Source organism: Callorhinchus milii, unplaced genomic scaffold, assembly GCF_018977255.1.
Source record: "Callorhinchus milii isolate IMCB2004 unplaced genomic scaffold, IMCB_Cmil_1.0 Scaffold5, whole genome shotgun sequence".
In the NCBI taxonomy this organism is placed as follows: Eukaryota; Metazoa; Chordata; class Chondrichthyes; order Chimaeriformes; family Callorhinchidae; genus Callorhinchus; species Callorhinchus milii.
This window is the reverse complement of record NW_024704746.1, coordinates 42,830,561-42,855,922: the sequence shown is the minus strand read 5'-3', so window position 1 is coordinate 42,855,922 and position 25,362 is coordinate 42,830,561. Positions and strand designations below refer to the sequence as shown.

The 25,362-nt window shown below is 42.9% G+C and overlaps 1 protein-coding gene across 1 annotated transcript in view; it reads left to right on the top strand.

Moving 5' to 3' along the window:
• Positions 1 to 18: 18 nt before the first annotated feature.
• Positions 19 to 25,362, top strand: part of cttnbp2 (cortactin binding protein 2) — a 123,158-nt gene continuing 97,814 nt past the window's right edge. Inside the window, 2 exon segments of the mRNA XM_042334898.1 lie at positions 19 to 203; positions 3,125 to 3,232. Of these exon segments, the coding sequence (XP_042190832.1) occupies positions 123 to 203; positions 3,125 to 3,232 (189 nt within the window). The 5' untranslated portion in view covers positions 19 to 122.

Here is a 25,362-nt window from a genome sequence, read left to right as displayed (position 1 = left end):
CTCTCTCTCCCCTCTCCCCCCTCCCTCTCTGGTCAGGTTTTCCTGCTCTTCTCATTCGGATACCGGTCGCCTTTGGTCACAAGAGAGAGAGAGAGACAGAGAGAGAGAGAGAGAAAACAAAAATGGCGACGGAGAGCGAGAGGCGGCGGGAGCCGGGGAGCGGGGACCCCCCGGGAGAGGAGCGAGAGGCTGAGAGCGGGCAGGTGAGGAGCTGTGTGTGAGTGTGTGAGAGGGGGAGAGGGAGTGAGGGAGAGAGAGAGAGGGAGGGAGAGAGAGTGTTAGAGGGAGGGAGGGAGAGAGAGAGAGAGAGGGAGAGTGTTAGAGGGAGGGAGAGCGTGTGAGAGGGGGGAGTGAGAGGGAGTGAGAGAGGGGGGGAGGGAGTGAGTGTGAGAGAGGGAGGGAGGGAGAGTGTGAGAGGGAGGGGTGAGTGTGTGAGAGGGAGGGAGGGAGGGGTGAGTGTGTGAGAGGGAGGGAGGGGGAGTGAGAGGGAGGGAGGGGGAGTGAGAGGGAGGGAGGGGAGTGAGAGGGAGGGAGGGGAGGGAGGGGGAGTGAGAGGGAGTGAGGGGGAGTGAGGGGGAGTGAGAGGGAGGGAGGGGGAGTGAGAGGGAGTGAGAGGGAGGGAGGGAGTGTGAGAGGGAGTGAGAGGGATGGAGAGTGTGAGAGGGAGGGAGAGTGTGAGAGGGAGGGAGGGGGAGTGAGAGGGAGGGGGGGGGAGTGAGAGGGAGGGAGGGAGTGTGAGAGGGAGGGAGAGTGTGAGAGGGAGGGAGGGAGTGTGAGAGGGAGGGAGGGAGTGTGAGAGGGAGGGAGGGGGAGTGAGAGGGAGAGTGAGAGGGAGGGAGGTAGGGGGAGTGAGAGTGTGAGAGGGAGGGGGAGAGAGAGTGAGAGGGAGGGGGAGTGAGAGTGTGAGAGGGAGGGGGAGTGAGAGTGTGAGAGGGAGGGAGGGGGAGTGAGAGTGTGAGAGGGAGGGGGAGTGAGAGTGTGAGAGGGAGGGGGAGTGAGTGTGTGAAAGGGAGGGAGTGAGTGTGTGAAAGGGAGGGAGTGAGTGTGTGAAAGGGAGGGAGTGAGTGTGTGAGAGGGAGGGGGAGTGAGTGTGTGAGAGGGAGGGAGTGAGTGTGTGAGAGGGAGGGAGGGAGTGAGAGTGTGAGAGGAAGGGGGAGAGAGAGGGAGGGAGGGAGGGGGAGTGAGAGTGTGAGAGGGAGGGGGAGTGAGAGTGTGAGAGGAAGGGGGAGAGAGTGTGAGAGGAAGGGGGAGTGAGTGTGTGAGAGGGAGGGGGAGTGAGTGTGTGAGAGGGAGGGAGTGAGTGTGTGAGAGGGAGGGAGGGAGTGAGAGTGTGAGAGGAAGGGGGAGAGAGTGTGAGAGGGAGGGAGAGAGTGTGAGAGGGAGGGAGGGGGAGTGAGTGTGTGAGAGGGAGTGAGTGTGTGAGAGGGAGGGAGGGAGTGAGTGTGTGAGAGGGAGTGAGTGTGTGAGAGGGAGGGAGGGAGTGAGTGTGTGAGAGGGAGGGAGTGAGTGTGAGCGGCGGCTGCCCCTCTGCCACAGGCTGCGGTGGCATTGAATCAGCAGTGACTGGGGCTCTGGTTACAGTGTATATCGGCGCCTCTGCACAAAGTCACACCAACATCAACACCGCCTCCCATTCCCAGCCCTTCCCTTCCCACTTTCAAATGTTAAGGAACAACTCATTCCCTGTGTGGTCCCTGGTCTTTGTGTGTGTGTGTGTGTGTGGGGGGGGATATTAAACTGATCATTGTATTTGTATGTGTGGTTTCCATCTATTTTCTCCCCCTTTAAAGGCTCCTCTGTCTCTGCTTTGCTCTGTCTGTGCTCTGTCTTTGCTCTGTCTCTGCCTTTGCTTTTCTCTGTCTCTGCCTTTGCTTTTCTCTGTCTTTGCTTTTCTCTGTCTCTGCCTTTGCTTTTCTCTGTCTCTTGCCTTTGCTCTGTCTCTGCTTTTCTCTGTCTCTGCCTTTGCTTTGCTCGGTCTCTGCTTTTCTCTCTCTGCTTTGCTCTGCCTTTGCTTTTCTCTGTCTCTCCCTTTGCTTTTCTCTGTCTCTCCCTTTGCTTTTCTCTGTCTCTGCCTTTGCTTTTCTCTGTCTCTGCCTTTGCTTTTCTCTGTCTCTGCCTTTGCTTTGCTCTGTCTCTGCCTTTGCTTTGCTCTGTCTCTGCTCTAACCCCCCGCCGCCGCCCCCCCCCCACCCCACCCACCGCGGCGCCCACCACCACTTTTGCTGGGAGACCGGGATTTTTTTTAAAAAAAAATTCCCCTTAAGGGTGGAGGAGAGCCCGAGTCAGTCAGCGTTACATCGGGAATCATCGGTAGCAAAATGTACATTTGAAATGCATGTCATAAAATCGAAGAGTTGTTGGTTGCACTGACTGTTCGTTTCTCCCCCCACCACCACCTCTCTCTCTCTTTCTCTCTCTCTCTAAGAAACGTCCCGAGGGGTGTGGGAGCGATTTGAGGCTGAAATATAACCAGATCCCATTTATATCTATTGTCAGTTTCCATAAGGAAAAAAAGCTGTTGTTTTATTAGGGAACCCGCCACCCCGCACCCCACCTCTCCTCTCCCCTCGCTTTCGTTTTGCTACAGTCACAAATTGATCTCGTGTGTGTGTGTGTGTTTTTTATTTATATGTATAATATAAATAAACCAAACAAAATACCATTTTTTTTTAAAAAAAAAACACACACACACACACCCACACCCGGCGAGGTTTGCTCTGCCGGACGCTCGGTATCACTGTAACATCATGGAAGCAACAAATAGGGTCCACCTTAAAAGGCATTGATTTATTTATTTTCTCTCTCTCTCTCTCTCTCTCTCCCAAATGGGGCCGAGGTTATTCATTCTGTAGCTTAAAACTCCTGACCCAACTTTTTATTCCTTCACGTCGGGGGGAGATGTTTCTGTCTGTCTGTCTGTGTCTGTCTGTCTGTGTCTGTCTGTCCATCGCCAGTGGCTGCGGTTCATTGTGGTCGCGGTTCATTGCGGGTGGAGCTGCTCTTTGTCTGTGTAAAGTTTTATTTAATGTGCTATTTCAGCTGGACGGTGTGTGGGTGGGTGTGTGGGTTTTTTTTGGGGGGGGAAGAGGTGTAAACCAATACTGACTGTGTTCCTGTGTTGCAGAAGCCGGACTTTGATATGGACAACCTCAGCAAACCCGACCAACTGACGCTCCTCAGCATCCTCGAGGGGGAACTGGAAGCCAGGGATCTGGTGATCGAAGCTTTAAGGGTAGGTCAGATGGTTTCACTCCCCCCACCCCCCATCCTCTCTCTCTCTCTCTGCTGCTGCTGTTTTCCCTTTGTAGCACTTGATAAAAATGCTTACAAAGAACACCCTTTGTTCTGCACATCAGTCCCTCACACTGCTACGTTTCCTCTCTCCCACACACCCCCAGTAAAAAAATAACAAGTGAGGGGATGTTTGTACGATTCCCACCCACCTGCTCCCACCCGTTCAGATTGGCAGATAACAAGTTAATGATTAATGTTCCTTGGTTTGCTCTCTGACACTCTGATGGCTTAAGCGATGAAGTCACGGTGTCACGACTTGAACTGTGCAGCACTGAAATGTGATTGCTTTTACTGCAAAACTTTGTGAGGTGTCGCTTCAGTACAATGTGCGAAGCTTACAGTTAAGTCAGGCTCCTAACAAATCAGAGCCATTGCATTGCTTTTTCTAGATTGTTAAGAATCTCAGGGTTGCTGGACCTGGAGATGAATTATAAAGTATAATAAAATGCTTTGGAAGTGTCTATTCTGTTGGCTTGGGATTGCAGGCATTGATGAGACTGTCCTTTTGTTTGATGCTTTCAACCATCTGTGAATCTAGAATGGGACATGTTGAATAAAATAATATGTGATTGTTGATGGCCCAATATTTGTACAAAAGAACTGTCCGAAATTTCAGTTTCAAACCCATGCTCACTCCCACTGCAGCCCTGCAGTCTTTATAATCATTTGTTTCTGCTGCATATATGGAATACAAGACCCACCCTGGGTAATATTGATTAAAAGCCTGATGGGGTGAGTCTGGTCCTTGTATAACGCATTCCTGGTTTTACCTTAACATTTCAGTATGTTGAGGTCAGTGCATTCCGATCCAGTAAAAAATAACCTTCCCCTCTTTTTTGAGGTCAGGGGGCGAGGGTACTAATGAACCACTTAGGTGTCTGATACCCAGAATTGACGCACTAAATATCTAAGGGGATGTGTACTGTGCTTTTTGAGACAGCTATTCTATGTACTAGGTCAAGAGCGTATGTAGTTGGTGTTTTGATGTATCTTGGGAAGTGATGTAATGCAAGCTGTGTACAGTTAGGTTAACAAGCCAAGGTGGTTCATGTTGGTGACCCACATTGAAACAAACCTCCCAAATGTAGGACGACTATGGATGCCCTATTTTCACTGTGGTTCTCACTGCGCTGTGACCTAATATTCCTGCCATCGAGGGGAGTAGAAATACAATCTGGGTCTGGATTTCTTCAGAACGCCCAAGAAATTGGCAAATTCTTAAATACAGTCCTAATTCTACCTTAAAAAGCCATTTTCCTGTATGTTTGTATTGAGAAATAACAAAAAAAGGCTTTGAAGTTGAGGCTGAATTTAACAATTTGCCTGAGTTGGGCACTCTAAAATCCTAAGGAAATAGAGTGAAGTTAGACACAGGTGGAATTTCTACCCACCTGCATGTTAAAATGAGCTGTAACATTGACACTAACACTCTTGTCTTTTAGTGCGTTAAAGCATTTTAATTGGTATTTCTTCCTTGGTAGCAATGCCAGTGTCTTTTGGGCTTTTGCCATAGAGTCAGGGCTTGACATTATCACTACCTCAGGAGCTGCTATTTGAAGCTGGCGTATCCAGTGTTTAACCTCAATGACCTTCCTAAAATAACCGACTTGTAAACATGGGGTCACCAGTTACTTCAGTTACTTGAATCTTCTGTTAAAACTTTCAATTTTATTCTCCCCCCACCCCAATTATGTGGGAATTTGCCTGGGAGTTGTGTGTGTGCATGATTGAAAATTTTAAAGATACATTTTTGTTGTAAATTGTAAAGAAATTTGGAATCTAATTTAATAGTTTCAGATTGTTTTGGTAAATCCTTTATAAATGGTTCGGTGGCGAGGAGGGGAGGAAATGCTATCCTCATGCCCATTTGGTGGCGTGAACATGGAATTGAACTACACAGACTAGGACAGTTCCAGGTTTTATCCTTGGTCTGTGCTTCGAGTTAGATGATCTCAGCTATAGGCAGCAGTAGGAGATTCACAATTGACTTCATTGCCTGAGCTGGGAAGCAAATACAGTAGAACCTCACTAAATCCGGTCACTCAAGGGACTGGACAAAAATGACCTACTTAGTGAGGTGACCTGATTACTGAAACAGGTCGGGTGATTCAGGTCACTGATGTAATGTTAAGGGCATTGGTAATGGGCAAGGGTGATGAACATTCAACAGCCATGCTTTGCAATCTCATTAAAATAAAGGCATTGTCACATTTAAAATAAAAGCTGTCATGTATTTAGCCTTCCTTTTGAGAATCCATCCAACTTGTGTTGTGCCAGTGCCATAGGTCACAGCTAGCTGTCAATGATTTTTGTCCTCACTGTTTTTGATTAAGTCCCCTCTCTCACGTAAGGACAAGTCCTTCCGTGGTGGCATGTCTTACACTTGTCAACAGTCACTAAATCAAAACAATGTACACACAAACCATGTGCTCTGAATACAGCTCTTACCAAGAGTTGGCTTCAGGAGCACAGGTTAGGCCGTGGGCGCCAGGCAAAGGTAAGTTTTCCGCTCGCGCTGCTTCCGTGTTCCCAACACGCCCCCACACCGTGCATGCGCGACCGAAACCCACTCCACCTACAGTAGCAGCATCGAGGAAACAGCGCGAGAAGCCCGAGGCCTAGCGCACTGTGTACTGTACAGGTTAGCAGTGGAGGGGATGTTTGTACCGCGTTTGAAGTGGAGGGGGACGGTGTAGCCACCGCATTCAGTGACCGTTATCCTGCATAATGAGATGCCCGGTTTACTGAATTCGACAGACAGTCTAGCTTTTAGCATTGACAATGAAAGAGACTGAAAATGTACTCGAAATTATGAGGTGGCTGGATTACTGAGGTGACCACAAGCTGGGTTTCTACTGTAGCCATGCAAGTTTCCCACTTCTGGTTGTGACGTGCACCCCCCCACCCCCTCCCCCCCCCAAACACACACACACATTCAAGGAAAGTGGGCATGTGTGGCCATCAGGCGAGGAGAGGATTGGGCTTGGGTATACTGTATATCTCCCACAGTGCATGGTTCGCCAACACAATTGAAGAATGATAACCTGGATGAGATACTTCAAAGTGGTTGCTACCTGTAGAACTGCAACTCTGCATCTCAAGGAAAGGAACATTTACAATACATTGGGGGAAAAGACCGTGATTTAGTGTTAATGTCACGTAAAACATTTTTTTGATCTGGGATCAGTGTCAGAAATTTCTAATGTTCAACATAATGCCTCAAGGTAGCTGAAAGTGAGAGAGAGAGAGAGAGAAAGAAATGTATGTCCCTTGTCAGTTAAGTCTTGTGTGGTTAGTGAATTATATATTCCAAAGTATTCTAGTGCAGATGGCAAACTTACAAGTATGCCCAACCTATAGTGTATTTGGGAGCAGGATTTAGACCATAGAAAGCTACAGGCCATTGCAATCCATCTTCCTGGTCCCAATGTACAAGAAAGTTTTGCACTATTCTCTCTCTCTCATACTTCTCAAGTTGCTGTCTTGCTGTGTTTGGGCTCTTTCTGCTGCAAATGCTTTAATTTGTGATCAGAGAGCATTTTCATGCAGTGGTGCTAAATGGTGCATTGTTCTTAGAATTCCTGTTGGGAGGCTGCTCGCTGGTGAGTTCAGTGTAGTAACCTTCTGTGCTGGCTCTCGTGAAACATTATAGCACTTCTGAAGCCAACTTTGGTTGATTGGGGACATAAATTTCTTCACTAAGTGCCTACTCTTCTCGAACATAGCAACTCATTTGTAAGGCACCTTTGAAAGTGGAGCTAATGTTACTGAGGTGTGTAATAACCACAGGGACAATTCCTGTGTGTGTGCGTCTATGTGTGCATTTTCTTGAGAGTTTTACACCATTGTGCCGCTGGGTACAATGCTTGGTAATTCTGAATGTGGGTTCATTGTTTGCATGAATTTTGAGGAATGCTGACATTTAGGGAGAAGCTATTAAATTCAGAACATGAGCTGTGCTGGTAGTTTTGTGACTGCTTTTTACAGTTTCTGGATTCGTTCCTTTAACCGTTTGTAAAGCCTGTTATTGCAGCTTTAGATTGAGATAAACAGTTGAAAGTGTGTCATGAAAAGGTTTAGAGGCCTCTGCAGTTTTTGCTTCAGGCTCCTCAGACTAAAGTCTGTTGATGACTTCACAGAAAGTATAGTGTTCAATCTTGGAAGAAATCCTGAGAGTGGAGCACAGATTACAGTGAGGGACGGTTAAGTCAGTGGAGTCATTGTCAGATGACACAGTAGCGTAATTGGATAGATTTTGCATAACATTTTTTAGGGTCAGTATGGGAGGCATTGGTGCAATGTTTTTGGTGTTTCTCATCCTAATGGAGTCATTGAATATTCTGGATTTGATTTGATTGTCTGAATTTTGACAATCTATGTCGTTTGCTATGCAGTTTTAGCTGGTTAATGTCAATCAGCACACACCTTGGGGTCCCCAAGTTTTGGCTCTCACCACCTGCACCGAATACTCTCCTGAATTCGGTAGCAGGTGTGACCCTTCGGGGAGAGAGTGAGTGCGCCATTTGTTCCAGACATAGGGAAATTTTGCCCACAAAATATACAGTCGATTCATTTTACAGTGTATTCTGTAAAGCCCTTTGAGATGTCTTAGAGATGTGATAAGGCACTATATCAACCGCAAGGACTGTTTTTATTTCCATGTGTAGATTACATACCTTTGTGGAACTCTGAGTCTGATTTGAATACTCTTAAGCATGTTGACGGATTTCCGCATGAGTCAGATACCCGGCTGAGCGAAACAAAAATCCCTTGTGGGTTCAGGGACTATCTTTGTAGAACTTTCCCCAAGTGATGGCGGGTCAGGTGAAGTCTACGATAGGGTAGCTTTTGCCCAGCTGTGGAACGAATTGGCTCAATGGACTGAATGGTCTTTTCTCTTTTCATATTTTATGTTCTCAAAGATAGGACCAATAAGACAGGGTGAATTTTGACTGAATTGTTACGTAAAATTGTGCGCCATTCATGAGGTCCATGTTCCAATTATATGTAGGAGCTTTTAGTAATAATAATAATTAATAATAAATCCTACAATTTGCTTCATAGGAATTAACTTGTAGTGGCTATGTATTTTGTAAGCGAATGGAAACAAAATAGAAGGCTAAATAACTTCCAGCAGTATTTAGAAAAATAGATTACCTTTATTACTTGTGAAAATACATTATTTAAGTGTCCCTATTAGCGATTCTATTGTTGGAACTGGGGCATGGTTTACTGGTGATTTACAAGGTAAAATGCACTTTCATAATTCACACCTTTCACTCAAATGAAAAGCTGCCATGGTTTTGTTTCCTCCAGACTTATCCCCCACCCCCTGCCCTCCCTCTCTGAAAAATAATCTTATGAGCACAGTTTCCTCATTTGGGACCATTTAAAGTTGTAAATGTGTTTTAATAACCCTTTTATGCTCATAGTGAGGGGTGTAATTGTATTGGCAAATGTGTGCTACTTGGCACTTACCAAGTCAAGTACAGTATAACACAGACCCAAAGGCACAATAAAGTTCTCACTTTTCTGCCCCAACAATGAGCCTTTAATGTGACCTCAGTTGAGTACCTCTAAGGGGAACTGGGCAATTTAACAGATGCCATCCTGTGGTCTTTCCGAACAAATGCAGAATCATGAAAGGCTTTATGCTACCAGTGAAACCATGACTTTTAGGAACTGGGTTGGGATGACCAAACCAATTTTACTTCTAAGATAATAAGGTAACCCACTGTGCTATGTTTTTAAGTCTTAATGAAAAAATTCCTCTGCTGAAATAGATTGAGAGAAGTGTTATCGATAAGTGTGATACATTGATAAATCCTTTATAGTCTCTGACTCATTCAGTGGATCTTATTAGGAGTTTAGATGATGGATGCTTTTCTTTCCACTCAAGGGATGGACTTGATTGTTATCTTGTAGCAATTTGCAATGCTAATAACTACTTAATGTGGCAAATCCTTGGTGTGTTCTACAAGTTAGATTTGTGTAGCAGTTTATTTTCAAAACTGTAGCCTTTATAGATAAACAAAGTTTGGATGGGAGATTGCTTTATTTCCAGCCCAGGATTCTTATCATGTGTTGTTGCTCAGCCTGGCTTTTTATTACTGTGTGCTACTACCACATATAACACGTTATAACAACAACAACAACTTGGATTTATATAGCGCCCTCCATGCCGGACGGGGTCTCAGAGCACTTTACAGTTTCGGATCCCAGGATCAAGCCTGGGGGAGTGGGGGGAAGGTGACCAAAGGTGCAGTCAAAAAGAAAGGTCTTCAGCAGAGACCTGGAAATGGGAAGGGAGGGAGTGAGACAAAGGGAGTGAGGAAGGCAGTTTCAGAGCCTCGGGGCATAGTGGCTGAAGGCACGGCCGCCGAGGGTGGAGCGGAGGACTCAGGAGGACAAGGAGGAGGCTAGACACGGAGGAACGAAGGCAACGGGTGCTGTTTTGAGGAGAGAGGTCAGAGAGGTAGGGGGGTGCAGAGGAGTGTAGGGACTTGAATACAAGGGTGAGGATCTTGAAGTTGAAGCTCTCTGGGATAGGCAGCCAGTGCAGTCTAGCAAGCACTGGGGTGATCAGGCAGCGGAGTTTCGTGCGGGTGAGAATGCGGGCGACAGAGTTCTGAATTAGTTGGATTTTATGGATGGTAGTGGATGGGAGACCGGCGAGGAGGGCGTTGGAGTAGTAGGGGAAAGGAGAAACGGCTACAATAGTTGGGGAAGGGAGAAAAGGCCACAAAATACCAATCTGTGATGTAATATAATAACAATCCTTGCATTTGATATAGCGCTTTTCACGTCTTCTAGATGTCTCGATGTACTTCACAGAACATACTGTAAAATGAATTGACTGTATATTTGTGGGCAAACCGCGGCAGCCGTTTCCGCACAGCAGTGTCCCACAAACAGTCGTGGATTGAGTGACCAAATTATTAGTTTTTTAAGGATTATTATCCCCGGAAAAGTGATCCACCAATCGACTAACAACCGCGATCCTACTTACTGCTAGGTAAACAGAGGTGTGTGAAGTAAGGGAACTTGCCCAACATTTCGCCCTGCTGGGAATCGAACCCTTGTCTCTCGCTTGTGAGGCAAGTGCTCTAACCACTGAGATACAGGACTCCTGTAATGGAGCGCTATCACCAGTCACCACTTCTGATGTCAGTACATATGCGCGCAGAAAGCCATCTCGTTTCAAAATTTCTTTCGGGTTCTCTCGCCCATTTGTTTTTGGTAAGCGGGTATCTGACACATGCAGAAACCCATCACCCTGCATAAGAATATCCATACCAAACTGAGAATTCCATGCATCCCACCCACACATGGAAATTTCAGAATTCCGGAGGTAGATTGGGAATGACTGGTGACCTGGACACTGGCCATTGTTTAGGGCACAAAAAGCATCAGAAGCGAGGTCAGCCGGCATTTTGCACATAATTTAGGTTTGTTGTTTGGTGGGTAAATGTCAGTTCCGCATTGCAGTCGTCCAGTAAATGAACCAGCATTGCAATGAATTGGTTATCATGGGTTTCCACTGCATTACATTCACAGGAGGGACACTATACAATTTGGTATCTGATCTCCTCTAATGGGCTGTGATTTCCTGGCAAAGCAGAGCGAGCATTCTGTGTCACGATGGTAAATACCGCACGTTGTACTGGGGTGTTCTGTTTTGACTTTTTCAGTTGTTGGGGTGTGATCTAGCCATGTGCAGTGGGTCAGGATAAATTATAATAATAATGTAATCCTTGCATTTGATATAGGGTCTTATCACGTCCTCGAGAAGTCCCTCGCTTGCGAAGGGAATGCTGTAACCAACATGCTACAGGACTCCAATTATAAAAATTAATTGTAACTTAACCTAGTTTAGCAAGTTTATTAAGCGGGTAGCTGAGCCGTTCAGACCGAGAATGCCCCTTGTTCATTCCCCCGGTCTGTGCTGTTTCCTGATCTCAGTCAAGGTAGCAGTATAGTGGTACAATAGGCGCTATAGCAAATGCAAGGATTATTATTATTAGTATTAATTACAATTGGGTTCAACCCTGCTGAGGGAGTGGTAGATCAGCCCAGGTTTCTGATCACGATTGTTATGAAGTGATCCCCTGCTGGAAAGTGCGTGGGTTTGGCTTTGAGTGAGGACTGGATCACACTGTTAGTAATGGCCCCTGTGCTAACATGTGCAATCACAGATCATAATGAAGGATGGCCACTTGGGAGAGGGTGCGTGTCATCCGGGGAAGTGTGCTACAATAGAAGGAAAAGAATCAAATGCCTGTACCAGAGGAAGGGAGTGGACAAAATTGGTAGGGGGGAAAGCCATCAGTTGTGTGCCTAACTTTGAATGAGTTTTCTGGGGAACATGTTTTCATATGGCAACTTGCTCCAGATAGGTCAGATGACATTAGGCATTCTCAGCGAGAGTGATTGAAAAATATTTCCCATCTAAAATTTTCCCTTCTCACAGCTTTCAGTCTTGAATGGCTTACGTGGAGTTTACATTCCTGCAACAAGTATAATTGCAGATTTAATTTTACACAAATCAAATTGATCATAGATTTGCATCTATACAACTTAAATTGATCGCAGACTCCCCTCTACACAGCTTAAATAGAACATAGACCTCCTGCACAGCTCAAGTGGACTTTAGAAACCCTTCTGTGAGTAACGCACCATTTTAGACAGTTACTTACTTCTCTTCTCAATTAGCAACTAAAAAGCAAACCAATTGCCTGATCAGTGGGTCTCAATAATTGTTGGTTTAGTTTTATTTAAAAAAATTTCAAAAAAGAAATTGTGATGAGGTGAGATTTTAGTTCACCAAGACTATCTACAGCACTGGAAAATGTTTGAAAGGAAATATTTCCACAAACAGCAACCCTTTCTTTTCCTGACATTGTACTCTGGTGCTGTTTGGCGTGAATGGCACACAGCTTTCTCCTTTACAATGACACAATTTCCTCATTACTGCAGAAGGATTGACATTAATATAGTTAATATTTGTGTATGTGAGTATGTGTGGATGAGTGAATAAGCATGATTGCATACACTGTCTGTCAGTTTAATGCTTCAGCATGATTGATGATTGAGTTTTGGTTCAGTGGCATATGTTCGCTTACAATATATGGTCACTACTTTTTACAGGAAATCCCATGAAGATCTTTAAGATGTGCTCCTGATGTGAAAAGCGCTATATCAAATGCAGGGTTTATTATTAATATTATTATGTGTGTGAGTGGTCTGCATCTCTGTGCATCTGTGTGTGTGTGTGTATCATGAAAATGCAATTTAGGTTTAAGTTTCTATTTGAGTCTGCCCATGAGTGCCTGTGTTTGTGTGTGTGTTTGCTGAAAGAATTGTGTTTATCTTTCAACTCCTTGGAATTTAATTAAATACCTGCTGCCACCCTTGTTGCTGTTGGTAAATTGCTCAAGTTTTGGGGGATTCATGGCAGCTGCATCTTGTCAGACTGAGGCATGGTACTCCAGGAACCGAACACCCTCTGGTATCTCGCTCAAGTAGATATTCCTCATGTATGAACTGTGCCAATGAATGTTGGTGAGGTGTTTGATAGCAGGGGTGAAATCACAGCCCAGCCTAATCCTGTCCCCACATGAGCACTGTCCATTATAATAATATAATAATCCTTGTATTTGATATATCACATTATCATGTCATTGAGACATCTCAATGCGCTTCACAGAATATATTGTAAAGTGAATGGATTATGTATTTTGTGGGCTATACGCAGCAGCCAATTGTGCACAGCAGTGTCCCACAAACAGTCGTGGATTGAGTGACCAAATTAGTATTTATTTGAATGGATAATTATTCCCAGAAAGAGATCTGCCAATCGACTAACAACTGGGTTCCTACTTACTGCTAGATAAAAAGAGATGTGTGGAAGAAGGAAACTTGCCTAAGGTTGCGTCCTGCCTGGAAATCAAACCCGGGACCTCTTGCTTGTGAGGCGAGCCTGTTAACCACTACTCTACGGGAATCCACATGTCCACATGGATTATACCTTCGCATTCCGAGCTGGAGCAGGAACCTTGGCTGATATTATTTTTCACTCCACAAAACCAGTTCCCCCTTTGTAACCGGGGCCGCAGAGGTCAGTTGTAGCATTCCCAATTGCTGGCACAGCTGCGGCAATGATGAGCTAGCTCAGCACCAGGCTTCAGACCTCTGGTCTCTAAGACTTACCTCTGGGTAATCGGAGGAAAGAAACCAGTATTTCATAGAATCGTAGAAAGTTACAGCGCAGAAAGAGGCTATTCGATATATCGATTCTTCATTCTTTTGCAATGTGCAGACACAACAGAAATCGGCAGCCTGTGCAAGGGCAACAGGATACACTAAAATAAACGGGCAGAAAGATCAACAACTTACATTTATATTGTGTCTTGGGGTGCTGAACAATGACTTAGTTTGACGCCGAAAGGAGAGGATGTACAGGTGATGGTAGATCAGAGGTGGCCCGCTGTAATTTAAAGCTCGGCCGGGCAGCATTTTGCATGGGTTGGCGAAGTGTGTTCCTCTCAACTGGAAGCTGTAGATTAATTTTGTCCGCTTTTATCTGGAGCAGGGAGACGGACGCTTGCAGATTTAACTAATCTTATTTTAAGTACAGATGTCTGCATGCTTCTGAGAAGTAAGAACGCAACATGCTAATGTGGATGATGTGTGCACAGAAGAGCCTTCCAGTGCTTCGAAGCTAAAATAAGATAAACTTCTATGAGTAATGTTAAAATTAAGGACAATATAATGATAACCATGTTGTTAAATCCCTGCAGACTTGCTTTATAAATCCTAGTGATGATCATAACTGAGCACTGGGTTGGGGCAGATAATCAGTGTATTAGCAATTTGAAAGTCCAAGCTGAGGGTTGAGGCAAAGCAGAAGGGGGCCAGCCTAAGGCATCTGGTGCTACGGTAGATATGTTAACTCCCTGACGTTACTGTCACCATATACTTTATTCAAAGGAAGTGATATTTCCCAAAATATAGGACATTACACATTCCAAGGATATTACCAATAGGGGAAGAGGCACCATATGACTTCAATTACATTGTAATATATAGTGCAGATTGCCTTAATGATTTCAGCTGAAGTGCAACAGCAGATCGAACAACAAAGTGTTGTGTGTTTATTGACTGAACATTAGTAGCTGCCCTCTCTACACATGCTAATACAATGACGGTTGCAGCTATTGCTCTATTTCCTACAATTGCAATAATTTACACCAGGGCTGAAGGAGTCTCTTTTTTTGTGGCGGAGTAAATTTTAGTTTGCAGGTTTAAACATCAGCTGTTCTGATTTTTAAAGATGAACAGTGAATTACATGGCATCATTTTACCCTTTTTTTAATCTGTTTCACGTTTGTTTCTTTTCCATGATCACTCTCTTCATCCCTCGATACAAAATAATTTACATTTATACAGCGCCTTTCATGTCGGGAAGACGTCTCTAGGTGCTTGACACTGCTGGCTGGCATCGAGCTGGGGATGGGAGCGGATGGGGAGGGGAGAGATGACTGAAAGTGCTGTTAACTTAAGTTAACCAAGTTGTGCATTTGTGGGCCTTGGCAGTGAGCATTGGCAGGCTGTTTAAGGACAATATAATAGTAAACCATGTCATTTAATCCCTCCAGACTTGCTTTATAAATCCAGTGATAATCACGACTGAGCACAGGGTGAACCCGATCTTGCTCCTACCCTATATCCAATTAGCTTCTAATGTGTGTCTCTGGATAAACAGCAAGACTGGGAACCATGACTGGTTTCCCTTTCTCAAACCTGGGGTGCTGAGGGCAAATGTAGCACACTTACTGCTCCCATCGTTTGGCTAACTCAGCACAAACCGGGATTTGAACCTGGGATTTGACTCTGCAATTTTGTATTACTCAAGTACTCATTGGATATAGTTACTTAATCAAGGGTGGTGGGGGGTTAAGAGGTGGCAGGACTAGAAGGGAAACTCACTTTTCTTTTTTGAATAGTGTCCTGGAGTCTTTAATGCTGACCTCGGTTTGATTTCTCAGCTAAAAAGACAGCATCTTTAATAATTTCATTGGTTTCACCCACACACACTTAGGACTGCCAGCTTGCATTATGAATTTAAGGTCGGACATGGAGCTTGAACTCTCAATCTTCTGACCCAGAGGCAAGAGTGCTACCAACCGAGCCTTTCATCAGAGTAATTTACCATGACATGACTTGGCTGTGACTTAAGATTGTACCAAAGTGAAGATTTTTTTCTGTAATTTGTTCAAAAGTGTTGAGTCTTTGGGTGTGCAAATACACAGAGCCACAACAGGCTGGTGAGAGGTGGGCATTGGGTGAGTCCTCAGTATCAACTGGAGCATCCTAAAGGAGAGATCTTCTTGGAACGACGCTAGGAAAATAAAACCAACAGGAGTAATGTTCTCTTCTTAGCAGATGGCTCGAGTGCCGTTATATGAAGCCTGCGAACTGATCGCGTAACCACACATTTCGTTTGAGGAATGCATCATGGTACAGAGGGCAGAAGGTACTTTTAAACGGGTGTGTGCGTGTTTTTTTCCCCCCTGTGCAGAAATTTCCAAAGGAATGGGTCTAAAATACTTTGCTATCTATCTTATAACACATACACGCATGCACACTGCGGAATCATTCTAACAAGACAAGCAGCCTGATCATAATACTGCCTCCAAAGAGAAATTTCAGTTAAGACTGAAAAAATGCTGCACTCATGGCTCTGCAAGATGCCATTGGTGTGAACCTGCAACTATATTAAGTGTTTTTTAAAAAAAGAAGGGAACACAGCACTAAACTTAACTATGACTAAGCATCACCTGTCAGCAAGCTTCAACATAACATCATTTTCCAAGATGAGCCAGTTAGTGTAATGTATCGGGGATGGAACGCTTTGGATTGGACATATGATCTGATAGTGTCAAAATGTTCAGGTCTTGAGGCAAAATATTCTTGCCTACCCATTGGTAATATGTGCTGACACTGTGCTCGGAAACTGCTAATGGGTGGTATGAGTCTCCCAGATACCATAAAAATATTCCAGTTATTACACATTAGGTTATGAAAGATTATAAATAAATTACACGTTGATCCATTGGGTATTGACTGATATTCTTTTGTCTCATTTCTTTTTCTCCAGTTCCAGCGAAAGAGACATTGCATTGAAATAACAGACCAAGTTGTTTAAAATCCCTGTGAATGTTGCTGATGTGTCTATCCTTTAGCCTCAGAGATCAGGCATAGGGCATACATGATTAAATCTATACACAATCTAAAAAAAGCTTTAGAAAGCATTAACATGTTGATATTTCATTTGAATGTTGCAGTAATTCTGAGGGCCTGTTTGGTTTGAGTACTGGTGTTAGTTTTGGGTCTGAACAAAATCCCAGTGGGCTAACTTACCCACATAATGCTAGAGCAGGCATTCGTAGAGGTGCCAAGGCTTCAGTTGATCATGGAGTGGATTATAAAGGGATTAAACTGTTGTTTGTACATTCATCCATTCACTTGTAATTTCCTCTGGTGGGCATCCTTTATTATAGAGTTTGTTGAATAAGGATTTGCGCAATAGAAGTTATCCTACATGAAGGCCGCTATATAAATTCAAGTTGTTGTTTTAATTAAAGAATAAAAGTAATCCTTGCATTTGACAAACTGCCTTTGAAATCGGGAAGACTTTTCAAAGCGCTCCATGGTATTTACTATATAATTTTGTTGCTTTATCTTAACACCAAAGCTTGCATGTAAATTAGAAAATTTGCCTGCAGATACCCAGTTGCTGCACTTTATAGTAAATTCCTCTGAATTGCTTCAAGATGTTCCAACAACGTGACAAGAGCTATAACCAATACAAGAATTATTGTAAGGCTAAATAATAATGGCAATTTGTTTTAAAGTGTAATGTATCTTCAGCTTTCATTACCAAACAGTAAGCGCCAACATCATCCTGTAACCAACAATGAGATGAGCAGCCAATTCATACAAAATGTGGGAGTGAATTTGGATCAGGTGGGGAATGTAGTAATAATAATAATCTTAGCATTTCATATAGAGTCTTATCACGTTGAGAGGATATCACCAAGTACTTCACAGGATTTACTGTAAATTGGTGACTGTATTTGTAGGTTATCACAGCAGCCAATTTTCAACGTGGACATCAGCAATTCTCCTTAGAGCAGAGAAGGTTAAGTGGAGATTCAATAGAGTTGTTCAAAATTATGAGGGGTTTTGATAGAGTAGATAGGCAGAAACTATTTCCATTGGCAGTCGGGTCGGTAACCAGGGGATATAGATTCAAGATAATTGGCAAAAGTACCAGAGGAGTGATGAGGAGAAATTTTTTTTTACACAGAGAGTTGTTATGGTCTGGAATGCATTGCCTTCCAATATACCAATATAGTAAACATATAGCTTTGAAATACAGTAGGTTTTTCACATATGGAATTCGAGTTTGCACCAGAATGGAGTCCAGTGTTTGGAACTGTTCATAATTGTCCTTGAACTGGTAAACTCAAAAGACCTAAAGAACAGCTGGTGTGGGGAATGATGATTACACATCATGTTCTGTCTAACCGTGCAATGTGACCAATATCTCTGAGTGAGGCAGATCAGGCATGTCTTGAGTGGGGAGATTGATTGGACCTTTCATCTCGCTGGCAAGGCAAGGACAGGACATAGATTTTTCACTGGAAAATCAGCGTGAGTATTTTTTGTAGCTCAAGAAATTGCCTTGTGCTGTCTTATAAGTATTATGAATCAAAATATAACTGTGTGTATGGGTAGGGTGGGGCTTCTTGATGATGTTAAGACATACTCCATTTATATATACTATTCCAGACAATATCCTATGTGAGAGATGATATTGGAGTGCAAGTTGTTTAGCTCAGGAGAAAGTTTTTTTTGTGCAGAGCAAGGAAAGAGGCAACCTTTTTAATGAAATAATATAATCGTGGCAGTTTGTGCTCTTGTAATGAAATATACCGTTCACCAGCCAAAGTCTGGTAGTGCCTTGGCAATATTGGACAAGGTCAATGCTAGCTTTAGAACATGGGAGCCCATAGCTGTAGATCAATACTTTAAATAGGAATCCAAACACAGATGAGGACGGCACATTGGATTTATGTCAATCTCTTTTGTGAAGGGTGCAGTATACATATATTTTTTTCTTCAAAAGCAATGCAAAGTTCTTACTAGTCTCTAGTGTGGAGAGGCTCAGCTCTTATCCAATTAGTAAGATCTCAGGATCCAGTTTTAGATGTCTAACTGAGCCGGTTTCTAGCAGAGTACTGTATGTCTCTCCATCACTAGTTTTTATGGAATGGGCATTGAGAATTTAGCTAGTCTGTGGGCACCAAAGCCCATGGCACTCTTGATTTAATTGGCAAGCCTCATGAAACAGCCGAGATACTTAGCCACTTTCCATAATAGGCTAGTGAATGTGTGGAATTGACTTCCATCAAACGTAGTTCATTTAATCTTTTTTACCTTCTTTACAAAGAAAACTGGGGCAATATCTAGTTAGTAAAGGGTTTGAAAATGTTGGAAGTTGGAAAATGTGGATTGAAATGCTTAAATTCGTAAGTTATGGATTTGGGATTCGTGAGAAATTTCAGTTTTATCATTTTAAAGGTTTTCATGTAGTTTTTCATTTTCTCTAGGATTTTAAATAGAGAACGTTTGTCAGAGGGTTAATTGTAATGAGCATAAATGACCTTGTTTCAGATTTTTTATACTTCAATTGCAAAGTTATGCAACTAATGCAGTTTTAGGAACAAGTAACACAGTAATATCTTCATCTGTTATGTTGACAATATTGTGTGTTGAGAGTTAGATTGAATTAAAAAAGAAAGCATACTCTCAATCAAGCTCTCAATGGACATTATATATAGATTAATACTGTCGGTGATATCTGTGAGACTCCTCATTGTGTTCATGGTATCAAGCCTTAAATGTTGCTGAGTTGTCTGTGGTGTGGTGTTTTTGCACTTTCAATGAATGCCTTCTTTTACACTTCTGAGTGTTCAGTGAATTTCTACTGCAAAGGATTGGCGGCCAAAAACAGCAAGGATTTGCAAATCAAGCTGAGGAGCAAATCAAATTTCAGCTGGTTGAAATAACAGTGCAATGTTAAGCATGCTGTTGGAAACTAACCCAAGCATTATACAGCTTTAAATTATTAAACCTTATTTATAGTATTAATAAAGCTGTGTAATTCACAGCTAAGAATGTGTTTTTTAGTTTTTATCTGAAATCCCTACTTTGATCTTATCTCCTGTGGTATATCACATCTGAAGTTTAGTGACTATGTATTTGTAGATAAATTGACTATTAACTCACAGGATGAGAAACATTTGAGGCATCAAACTCTCTGAATGACTACTTTCTTCAATGCCATTCTTCAATTGGTTGGGTTGCGATGCATTCTTCTCCCGTAGGTTGAGTGGTCTGGATGAGAGCTGGTAACAATCACCATTCAAAGGAAACGTGGAGAATGGAACCTTAATTTGAGCCTTTCTTTCTTTCTTTCTTTCTTTCTTTCTTTCTTTCTTTCTTTCTTTCTTTCTTTCTTTCTTTCTTTCTTTCTTTCTTTCTTTCTTTCTTTCTTTCTTTCTTTCTTTCTTTCTTTCTTTCTTTCTTTCTTTCTTTCTTTTCTTTCTTTCTTTCTTTCTTTCTTTCTTTCTTTCTTTCTTTCTTTCTTTCTTTCTTTCTTTCTTTCTTTCTTTCTTTCTTTCTTTCTTTCTTTCTTTCTTTCTTTCTTTCTCTCTTTCTTTCTCTCTTTCTTTCTCTCTTTCTTTCTCTCTTTCTCTCTCTCTTTCTTTCTCTCTTTCTTTCTCTCTCTCTTTCTCTCTTTCTCTCTTTCTTTCTCTCTTTCTCTCTTTCTCTCTCCTCTCTCTCTCTCTCTCTCTCTCTCTCTCTTTCTCCCTCTCTTTCTCTGTCTCTCTCTGTCTCTCTCTGTCTCTTTCTCTCTTTCTCTCCTCTCTCTCTCTTTCTTTCTTGGCACTACATCAGATGCAAGGATTATTATATATTTCTCATTGTGTTTGTTTGTTCCTCTCTCTCCATCACCATCTCCATCTGTGAAGTGTTTTGAGATATCTTGACTGCGTGATAAGTTGCTATACCTAAGGCAAGGATTATAATTATTATAAATCACGCAGTAAAAGTTGTACGACCAATGAAGAATCAAACAGTTGGCCTCAGTTACTTTGTAGTCTTGTTGTGACTGATGTTGTTATCTCTAAAAAGGCTACCATCGTTTAAGGTAGACATCTGTGTTTGACAAAGTGTGATCGAATGTGATTAAAAGTGAGCGGTTTTGACAGACACTTTTGACAGAATTGGAGGAAGTGTGGCATTGGACTTGTGCCTCAGTGATTGCCAGAGCTGCGTAGCAGGTTAATGAGAGGCAAAAGCCGCTTTAGTACATTAAGTGACTAAATTAGTTGGTCGATTTAGAAGAGGATGCTTCGTGTCTGCGCATAAAATACTGTGATTGTGCCTAGGGTCACTCCTTTTGCAGCCCAAAGTGTTTCTGCTGGAAAGATGACTGCTAATAATCCTCCCGTGCCCTGCCACCAGGAATGAGTTTTATAACTCTGCTTTTGAGCCAATGTATTTTCACTCTGCACTTCAAATTCACTGGAGTGAAGCATTTTGAGAATCTAATTCCATTTTGTGTCGGTGCATGGTGTTGCATTGATTTCTTTCCTTTGGTACCAAAATGAGACCTGTAATAATTTGCGAGGAGGCACATTTGGGTTTACAGCAGAATATGCAAAGAGCAGCAAAGCTGTTTCCCACTCTTCCCACTCCCCCGCCTAGTAACTGCTAACCTAGCAGCTGGCAGATGGTGGCATAGCGTGTTCGTTCTCCAACACACTGTGACAGTTTAGGATGTGGGTCAGCACTGGCGATTCCCCACACTGTGGGCCCTTAATCTGTAAGCACAAATTGGCGGATGGGGGATGTCCAGGATAAATGGTCCTTTTCTCGTGCTGACCAGCTCCAAGTGACGGAGCACCACTGGCCAACATTCGTGAGCAAACTACACGTCACAACCCCCGCATCATCATCTCCAGTCCTGCCGCAGTGCTTGGCATAGGAAGCCTCGAAGGGCAGCATAGAATAGAAAGTGATCTGGAGAGAAACAGTCTTCCCGTCACTAGAGGCAACCAGTCTCCCCATCAGAGAGACAGTCCCTGATCATTGCTGGGCTCCTTGTCACTAACGGAAAGGCTGATTGAGATGTAGCAGTCAGTTGACAAGTAAAGCTATTAATTTTGAAACGGCATTCATCTGCAACCAAGATTATATGAACGATCATCTCACTGACTGTTGTAAGACTTCTACTCTAATCTCATTAATTTATGGAAAAGTTGGAATGGAAATTAAGAACGTCCCATACCATGTGAAAAGCATTGCTACAGTAAACGTCACTACATGGTCTGTCATTGTGGACTAGGGAAAGATTCAGAGAGGAGCAGTCAGGGGGTTTTGAGCCTTAGGACTTGATATTATAAAGAGAACTCAGTTTGATTCACGAAAAAGGGTGGGATATAATCTAGAGGGTGAAAATATTGAGAGGTATGGAGATGCTATTTTGAGTCTGTTAGTTAACTATTCCGAATCTGATAGCAGAACAGAGTGCAAGAGAATGCAAAGCTCCAGTGAGACTGGAGCTAGAAGAGGAATAAGCCTTTCACTTACATTTTGCATCTCAGTGTAAGGCATTGAAAGTCTCAATCGTTATTTTTTACTCTCTGTTGTGTAGATTTGCCCATAGGCAAAGCCTTGAGAAACCAGAATCTATATCTGTTTTTAGGTTAAATCATGTTGACATTTTGGTTCTGCAGACAGATCAAGGCATGTTGAGCGGTTATAAAGAAACCTTTGATTGAATTTTTTTTAAATGTGAAATGGTTTTGCTGCAGGCACTTTTACCAATAAGAACATACCTGTTTTGTGTGTGATTAAGGTATTTGGTGTGGGGAACAGCAGCCGACAGGCTCTCTGCACATTTATTCTCAGGTTCAGAGCTGATCTACACCACTGAAGCGTTTGGAGGAGATCAAAGTTTATCATGTACATTTTAACACAATGACTGAAGTTCAAGACTTTATCCTGAAAACCGCTGGCAGTTGTGCTCTCTAGGTAACTTTTTCTTATATAGGTATCACTCTAGCTTCTGATTCAGAAGATTGTGGGTTCAAGCCACACTTCAGGCCTTTGAACTCCATTGAGGTGCTGGGGATGCTGCCTCATGATTGGAGGAGCTGTCCTTTGGATGAGAAGTTAAACCAAGGAGCTGTCCTGTTTAGATGGACAAGGCTCTTATTTAGGTGATCGTTAAAGATCTCGTCGTACAATTCAAAAAGAGAAGGGAATTTCACCCAGTGTCCAAGCCTTCAATCCCCCAAATAAAATTGGTCATTCACTCACTTTATGGCTGTTTGTGGAACATTGCTTTATGAAAATTCGCCGCTGCATTTGACTACAAATACAGTCACTGCACTTCACAGAAAAGAAACATTTTGGGACGTTCTCAAGGTTGTAGGCGCTATATCATATGCGAAGAGTATTTTCTTTGAAAGAGAATATGTTTCCATTATTTCTGAACAGCATTCAAGAACAGACAACAGTATCAAATGATTATTAAATCGCCTTACAGTCCACCACAAAAGGAGCAACACAATTGAACATCATTGAAATTTGAAGGTAACATTTGACAGGCTCATCCAGGTGTTAAGATGGATTGCTTATTCACACTCAAGGTTTCAACTAGTCTTTATTTTGTATTCATTTTCTCAGATTATGTTGCCGATTTTCTTTGTTCTACACTATCTCTGTGCACTCGTCCAAATGTCAGCAATGATGTGCACCATCCATTTTTGCACTTGGTGTCTTTCAGCCTCCCAAGGCTTTATTTTTCTTGGCGTAAACACAAGGTTTTACATCTGACATCTGTAATTTAACTTGTCATTTAGACAGTGCAGCAGCGTGCAGAAGTTGGTCACGAACAAAGGAGAGAGAGAGAGTGAGAGAGCGAAAACTTTAATTTTTAGAATGTCTTATCATGTTGAAACATCTCAAAGGAGTTGCAGTAATGACTGACAAGTATAGTGACTGTTTTTGTAAGCAAACTGACAAGATCCTACAAAGAGCCATGAGGTGAATGACCCATTAATCTGGAAGATTGTTGGCTCGAACACAAACACTCGTGGTGTCTCAAATAGTATCATGTGTTCTTTAACGTCTGCCTGAAAAATCGTCAGAAACAAGCTCAGCTGTTGTACATTTTTAAAGTAGAACATCATTTTAATTGTTGTTATCGTACCAGGGCAAGCAGTACTAGTCATTTATGACTGATCGATATTATTAATCACTTACCAATGGACATCGAAGCTGAGTGACGTGTCTGAAGGCTTTTTTTAATGACTCGATGGACATTATTCCTTGAGAAATCTGACCTCATCTTCTGTTCTATAAAATATATAATGTAAATCTATTCAATAATGGGGAATGTGGATGGCTGCTAAATGTAAATGTGCTTTTTAAGATTTGGGTTAATAAACTTACTCTGCCCTCTTAATTAATTTCTGTCTAGCCAGCTGGTTTGTAATTGAGAAGCTGGCTCTCAGTACATCAGTCACAGGAACAGGAATGGCGAATTGAGCATGTTATTAGATCGTGGCAATTCTGTTCATCCAATTTCCCTGCCTTTTCTCTGCTTTTTGGCTTACATGCTTGCTTTTCAAGTATCTGTCAATCTGTCTTTTAAACATTTAAACTGTCCAACCAATTCTCTACCTGTGGTCTTCTCGGGCAGGGCTTTCTACATCTTCACAGTCTCTTGCAAAAAGATATGTTTTCATGCAGTTACAAAATGTACGTAGAACAACAGTCTTGGGATCACAACTTCCTTCTCCCACTCACAATTCAGTGATTAAATCTCCCACTCACAGACCTGGGACCACACTGTCCACTCCCAGTCCTGGAATCCACCTCTCATCTCCCACTTGCATGTGTTTCTGATATCTGCTGGGGGAGGTGGAGGGTCACTGTTGCCAGGGCAACAGGTCTGATGGAGAGTCTTCATGGGGCTGATTTTACCTACCGCCCTGTGACTGGTGTTGTCCTCTCAGGAAGCAGGAGCAGGCCATTCTGGCCTGTAGCTCAGTGGCTTGATTCCCGGCAAGGCAACAAGTTGGACACGTTTCCTTACCCCACACGCCTCTGTCTGCCTAGCAGTAAGCAGGAACACTGTTGTTAGTCGATTGCCGAATCGCTTATCTGGGCGTAATGATCCCTTCAAAAAAAGAAAAAAGAAAATAATAATAATAATTTGGTAACTCAATTCATGACTGTTTGTGGGACACTGCTGTGCGCAGTTGGCTGCTGCATTTCGCCCACAAAATATACAGTCAATTCACTGTACAGTATATTCTGTGAAGTGTTTTTAAACGTCTCGAAGATGTGATAAGGTACTATGTCACTCAAGCATTATTATATTATTCAGACTCTAAAAAGCAGGCAGCAAAATAGAATGGCTATACCCTTGTGTGTGTGCGTTAGGAGGGGTGGGGGTTGGGGGGAAAGAGAAGCAAGAGGTTATTTTAGAATTTTAATAATAATAATTCATAGCCAAAAGCGGCAACCAATTTGTAATGTTTCTCTATCTCATAACGCATCAGCATTTATGTAGCAAAATTTCCTGGCCACACTTGGTTTCCCGCATTTTCTCTCTCAGTGTTGTGCACCATTTCTCTGTAAAGAGGGTGGGCAGACCACCAGTTCTTAGTTGCTCTGCCAACACTGCTGAGGAACCATCTGTTTTGATGTTTGCAATGCTGAAAGGGGGACGGGGGTGAATGCATGTCCTCTGTGTGTTCAAACTCACTGATGGGAGAAAACAACAACAACAACAAGACTTCATTTATAGAGCGCCTTTCATGTCGGGAGGATGTCCCAAGGCACTGGACAGTTGGGTTAGGACCTGAGCAGGGGGAAAATGGTCAGGGTGAGGGGAGGGAAGGGAAGGAGCGAGGAGGG